This window comes from Phocoena sinus, chromosome 13, assembly GCF_008692025.1.
Source record: "Phocoena sinus isolate mPhoSin1 chromosome 13, mPhoSin1.pri, whole genome shotgun sequence".
NCBI classification, from domain to species: Eukaryota; Metazoa; Chordata; class Mammalia; order Artiodactyla; family Phocoenidae; genus Phocoena; species Phocoena sinus.
In genome coordinates this window covers 38,286,817-38,293,387 of record NC_045775.1, presented here as the reverse complement: position 1 = coordinate 38,293,387, position 6,571 = coordinate 38,286,817, and the positions used below count along the sequence as shown (strand labels likewise).

The 6,571-nt window shown below is 53.8% G+C and overlaps 1 protein-coding gene across 8 annotated transcripts in view; it reads right to left on the bottom strand.

Annotated features, from left to right (window-relative positions):
• Positions 1–201: 201 nt before the first annotated feature.
• Positions 202–6,571, bottom strand: part of EPAS1 (endothelial PAS domain protein 1) — an 89,152-nt gene continuing 82,782 nt past the window's right edge. For 7 of the 8 annotated variants that reach the window (XM_032653241.1, XM_032653239.1, XM_032653242.1 and 4 more), the window contains 5 exons: positions 5,622–6,103; positions 4,697–4,823; positions 4,467–4,584; positions 4,061–4,234; positions 202–2,396 (listed from right to left, as the gene is read on the bottom strand). In XM_032653241.1, coding sequence (XP_032509132.1) covers positions 2,245–2,396; positions 4,061–4,234; positions 4,467–4,584; positions 4,697–4,823; positions 5,622–6,103 — 1,053 coding nt within the window. In that variant the 3' untranslated portion in view covers positions 202–2,244. The remainder of the gene's footprint in view (positions 2,397–4,060; positions 4,235–4,466; positions 4,585–4,696; positions 4,824–5,621; positions 6,104–6,571) is intronic. The other variant, XM_032653240.1, reaches the window with a different exon arrangement.

Here is a 6,571-nt window from a genome sequence, read left to right as displayed (position 1 = left end):
GCTTCCTGGTCTTAGTTGCCGAGTTTTAACATTAGCCTTTCCTTTCTTTCTCCAGATTCCTATCAATCAGCTGGCCTCAGTCGTCTCACAAAGATCGGTGCCCATGTTCGTTTTCTATAAACTGTTTAATAAATAAATACTTCACTTTACATCAGTGTAGCCCATGATAAACCCACAGGAAACAAGAGCCACCAGCAGTGGTAGGATCAGAATACTTTAATAAGATAGCAGAGTGTCAAAATACATTTCCTTATAAAGTTAAGCTCCTGTATAGTAATAATGTTGTCAGTAGGAATTTGACATTTATAATAATGTTCACGAAATCATTATGTTGATAAAGTTAATATGAAGTTTGGAATATTTTTCAGAGTGTTTTAGTAAAACTGCAAGGGTAAAATGCCCTTCATGCTGAGGCAAACAAACACACAGAGAAAATCAAACACCAGCGCTTACATGTCAGTAATCCTTCAAGTTCTGCCGCCTGCCGTACGTGAGGCAGGGCTGTGGTGCTCAAGTAACATTTTTGGCAACACAGTGACTAGGTAATTTTTCTTTTGAGAGCAACACAGTGACTAGGTAATTTTTCTTTTGAGATTTAAATTTTATTTTGTTTGGGGTAGTAAGTCCATCCAGCCTTACCAAATTCTTGGCTTGCTGTGTTTTGCTTTGTGTGTTTCTAGAAACTTCTTCATTGTACCCATGACGGAAAAGTTTCACGTGATTGCTATTTCGAAAACAAATGGCATCGTCCCTCTTACCTGGTGAGTTTACAAGACGCTCTGAGAACACTGTTTTCAGTGCTTCCTACCTATACACGTCACTTCTGGGGACAGAGGGACCTCAAGGAGGGCCAGGGGCTGTCCCTGGAGGTCTGCCTGCTGCACCTCGGCCGTGTAGGGTGAGCTGATGGCGTGGCTGAGGAAGGGGCATGAGATGTGGCTGGTCAGGACCAGGAGCCCCCCTGTGTGCCCCCCTCAGTCCAGCTCCACGGGCTCCAAGTGTGCCCCATGAAAGACCATTAGAGTCACATAGCTCAGTGCACTCGAAGGGCTGGCAATGAAACCTGAAGAAGAGTTTACTGAAGAAGAGTTTAAAGCGCTTCCCCTCCCTTAGATTTGTCCCTAGCCTCCACCCCTGACGTGCCATCAGACCCTCTTGGCAGTAATAATAATACATACATACATACATAATACATACAGAACATGAGGAGAAGACAGCTGGCAATGCTCCCACATAATGATTCCACTTTCTGGATTGTGTGTCACGCCTATGGCATGTCCCGAAAGCAAAAAGGCAACAGAGAGGGAGACCTTGAGCAGGGTTAGTACAGGCCCGTGGAGTTCTGTACAATTCTGCAGTGTCAAGCAACACCATGAAAAAGATTAACAGCTTAAAAAAGATCTTAAAGTGATTTTGTGAGCAGGATTCCATTTCCGTTTCTAAGTTTTTAGATATTATAAAGTACCCATATATATGATAAACACTTAACCCAGATATAAATTTTCTTTTTAAAAAACTCAGTTATGTTTTTGAATAATAATTTAAAAAACTCCACCAAATGCAGGGGAAAAACACCAGTTTAGGAAAAGCCATACTGTGTAACTTTCACAGATAACCACATACAATGGAGTTCACCCTTCACATTTTTTTTTCCCCCAAAAAATCGTATCAAAATTAGAGCAAAGAAAGAGTTGGCTTAAAAAAAAAAAAGACTGAAATTTACAATACAGTGATTAGTTTTACAAAAGAAAGGAGGAGGGCTGAGAGATAGAGGCCACAAATCAAGCTGAGAGAGCAAAATTATTTTGTTTCTCTTTGGCAACAACAACAAAATCCTTTTAGTTAAATGAAGCCAAAGCTTTCCCTAAAGGAGAACAAACAAACATACACCAAACTTGTTAGCATGAATATTATTGTGTGTGTGTGGGGGGGGGAGAGAGACCCGTGAATAATATAAATTAGAAGTAATTGAAGTTGGGGAAAGAACAATCTTATAAAATTTAAGAACATTTCCATTGACAGAACAAAACATAGCAGGTAAAACAATTGTATTTTAAAAATATGAATAATAAAGTGAGCATCTTCAGAAAAAGGCCACTACTTGGTGACCCGGGCGAGTTTGCCAGGTATCTTGTAAAAAGTGTGTTGGTGTTAGAAATATCTAGTTGCAAAAAAAACAGACGGAGACCGTGAAGCTGGTGGGACGGCATGGGAAGGGGGTGCCTGTCAGTGGGTGGCCCTGGCTCAGGTGGCCTGGTCCAGGGCTCTGAGGAGGTCCCCTCCTTGGAGGAGCGTGGAGCTTCCTGGGACAGGAACGTTCACCTCACAGTCATATCTGGTCAATTCCGGCAGCAAGTAGGGCTCAAACGAGGGTCCGAGCAGCCGGCTTGTCATGCCTGAAAGAAGAGTTAGTGCCCTTATTTTCAAAACCCTAAATCAAACATTTGGAAAAGGCTCTATTCCATAAGAGGCCAGCATGGATGAGACGGATGAGACGTGTTGGGAGAGCAAGGGGCATTTCCAGTTTTCGTGACTCGGGGTCAGAGGTGGGGCAGCCCTCATTTCACTTTCTTCAATGTTGTCTGTCTTTCCCTAGTGACCCAGCCCATGCAGAGAGCAGGGACCCAGCAGAAAGCATGTCGTCTCCATCCCATCAGGTGAGAGGGGCTGAGACCCCGGCGGGGAGAGTATGCAGTGCAGACAGAGCAGGGAATGTTCGGGGGACAGAGAGGTTGGATGGAAGGAGAGCCCACAAAGGCCTCCTGGCCTGGGAGGTGGAGGCGTGAGCCAGTGCCTGGGCAAGGCTCGGGGCTGCCAACTGACCCATGCCCACTGTGCACTGGCAGCCGGAAGAAAGGCCGAACAGAGAGAGGGAGCTCTGAACCAGCTGGTGCCTGCACGCCTTGCACACACACGTTTACGTGCACGTACACAAAATGTACACACATGCATATATACATGTGTGCACACACAGGTCCTTCAAGGGCCTGACTTCCAGTTTCAGGATCCCCACCCTTGGCAGCCCCGGGTTCCTGGAGGCGGCTCCGGAAGCCCCTTCATTGGCCCCAGTAACGCGAGGTGCCTGCTCTCCCTTCCCCTGGCTTAGCGGCAGCACCTCATCCCCGGCCCCCCTCCCCCACTCAACCTCGCTCCCTCGTGGACGGGGCGGGTCTCACGCCTCTCTGCAGCACCACAGTAGCAACGGATACTTGCTCACCAGCCCCTTCTAGTCCCCCCTTCTTTTACCCTAAGAAACGACCTGAGTTTAAAAAAGAATATTTTTCCCCTGAAAAGGATGAGTTTCCACTCAAGGAAACTACTTGGTGCACAGCAGGGCTGGCTCCCACTTACTGCAAACATATCCACGAACTCTACACTTTACATGCAAGCCTCTTATTTAAATGTGTGGCCTGCTCCGTCCTCCAGCTGGTAACGAGCAGAATTTTTAGCCCAGGCCTGTCTTGTGACTCTAAAGCTCTGAAGCACTGAGCAGCAGTTTGCCCCAAACCATATTGCTGAGGAAATTTCTCTTTTTTAGGGCAGGGGTCCAACATGTTTCACCCAAACTACAAGTCACGTTCATGTTTAAATAGCAACCTTTCCGTGACAACATCTACATTTCACAAGATGGTAACAGACTAAGGCGGCCAGTCCTCCCAGAAAGCAAGGTCCAGTAGGTGAGTCTTCCCAGAGCAGCCTGGCCCCCCTCCCAGCAGCACGTCCTCAGCTCCTGCCTGAGCTCAGAGCGATGCCCCCGGTAGGCGGTAACGTGAAGAACTGAGCGAAAGGCAGGCATAGGCTCGGGGGCTCTTAAGGTGGAAGAGCCCCGGGTGGCACCTGGTTAGTGGAGGGTTCCTTCTCGAGCCCTGTGGACACGTGGCCTTCCAGCCCCTGCTGCAGTACTTGGGGGGAAAAGAGGGCTCGCCCTTCTCAAGGCAGCTGCGTTTCCTGAGCAGGTTCATCCTGGTGCTGAGAACCACTGCCTTGTCCGTCCCCTGGCCCCCACCCTCCCAAACCCAGCAGGCCCTGGAACGGTGCCCCCATTCATGAGCACACCCACCTGACACCTTGTGAGCCACTGGTAGGCTGTAGTCCTGGTACTGGGGGGTGTAACAATGCGGGGGGAACCCACTCTTGGCGGGCTCCCCGGGGCTCACAGCAGACGGCAGCTGTGGCGGTGTTAAGTGTCTCAGGGGCTGGCTCCCGCCTCTCATGGGATTTCGGATGAACTCATCTGAAAGGCCAATGTCAGACAGTGAGGGGAGAGACCATGACGCCCCCAACGTCCCTCTTTCCTTCACACAAGGAGCCCAGAGATTTCTGACGGCAGCACCCGGGCCAGAGTGGAAAGGGGGGAAGGGGCAGAGACACCCTCCTGTCCTAGCAAGGCAGGGAGGGAGTGGGGAGCCCCTCCACCGGCACAACGCCTTCCCCCAGCGCCCCAGGAGGCCCAGGCCTGTGCTCACCACTGGGGACGTTTGTGCTCGGCAGCTTGTCCAGCATCAGAGGGCAGTTCCCACCGCCCCTGAGACTCTTCATCCTTTTCCACATCAAATGTGAAGTGCTGCTGCCTGGTGGATCCCCCTGGGTGTGGAAGTGCAGAGGGTGAGGGGAGAGGCCAGAGACCCAGGTCCTCAGACTGCAGCAGGCTGAGGTGGGCAGCGCCCCAGCCAGCCTCCCCAAGGGCGGCGCTCACCCCGCTCACGTCTTGGAAGGCTTGCTCCTCGTATTCCAGCTGTCGCTTCAGTTTCAGCTTGTTGGAGAGGGCGACCATGGCCGGGCTCATCACATCTGGGCCCTGAGGCCCGAAGCCCTTCGCAGACCTGCCAGGCCCAAGAGATGGGCGTGAGGGAGTCTGGAGCCCCACACACCCAGGGCCCCCCCAGAACGAACACTCATGGCCGTGGTGGCTCCAAGACCCCAAGGGCAGAGTCCTGGAGGAGGGGCGGTACAGGGGCAGGGCACCTGCACCTCCCTCCACACGTGCCCGCCCGTACCCGGGCAGCCTCCAGTCCTGGTTTGCAGCCGCCCAGCTCCGTGACGGCAGTCTTTGGGAGGGCTGCTGCTGCCCCCTCGCCCCTGCCCGGACCGTCCCCCACCGAGAACCAGGGAGGGGGCTCTGTAGAAGGCAAGAGCCCTGGGAGCTTGAGGTGAGTTCCCAGTGGGTGGAAGGGACTTGTGGGGGGAGGGTGTGCTGGACCCCGGCAGCCGAAGGCAGGGGCAAGGCACGGGCATCCTTTTGCTTTTCTCAACCGGGCTGCACGGCCGAGCCAAGGGACCACCCCTCCGTGTTGTGCGTGTGGGTATCGTGTGGCTCTGCGTGAAGCAAGGCGCTCTGAGGGGCGGTCTGCAGAGCCACTAGTGCTCAGGGCCCTGGACAAGCTCCTTCTCTCCCTGGCCGCAGGTCCCTCGTGGTGTCCTCCAGCCCAGATAAAACGTGTCCCACTCGAGGCCTCACGTACCTAGGGGCGAGTCCCCTAAAGCCCGAGCTCTCAGAGTTCTGAGACCCCTGTGGAGTGGGAATTGGTGATGGGGCGGGGGGCCTTTCGGGGCACCTGGCTGTCCCCTCCCTGTACAGCACAGCCTTCGCTGAAGCAGCCAAGAGGTAAGCTGCCACTTACCTCTTCTTGAACACAGAGAGATGGGGTGCAGTGACGGGGGGCCCCAAGGGCGAGGCCCCCAAGGACTCCACGTGATCTTCGCCGGGCCACTTCGTGGGCCCCACGTGTAAGGGCGGATCAGGGGGCCACTGTGTGTTGGATCTGCCCCCCATGGAGGAGAGAGGGGTGCAGGTCTGGCCACAGCACTGTGGCAGGGACACCTTGCTCCCACCGTCAAAGAAGATGAAGGACACAGGCCGCTGCTCGGGCTCTATCTCCTTGCTTTCCAGCTGATACTTGTCCAGGAGGAAGGGGCTGTGAGAGGCCATCGGGGCCAGTGGCTGGAAGATGTTCGACATGGTACTAAAGGAGTGCTGGGGGGTGGACTGGGGTGTCTCCGGCAAGAGGCTCTCCTCGGGGCAGATGGGACTGAGCTGGAAGTCCTCCCCATCCATGGGGATGTAGGGTGCCAGGGTCTCCAGGTCCAGTTCATTGAAGTCCGTCTGAGGGGAGACAGACCACAGGCAAAGCGGCTGAGCAGCTGGCGCTGCCTCAGGGATACTGTTCCAACTTAGCCCCTCGTCCTCCCCACCCCTGCCAGAGGCCTTCCTCCCGCAGCTTCCCGTGCATTTTCTCCCTTGTTCAGCCTGTGCCACCAATCCCCAGTCATTTGAGTCTCCACTCAGGCATCCTTCCACACACACCCCGGTGCCACCACCTCCATCTAGCCCAAAATGCTCTCCTGTCTCCCAGTCCGAGCCCAGCCTTCACTCCCACACGCTGGGCAGGCACCACCTCTTCCACGAAGCCATCCCTGCCCACTCCGGTGAGCAGGGATGGCTCCCAGGGGGGCCAAGGGCAGCTTTGTCTTCATCACCTCACGTGCCCAGGGTGTATCGGTGGACTGCTCATAGGGTAACCATGGCCCAGTGCTACCTGTGGGACCTTCACTCTGATCAACAAGGACTCAG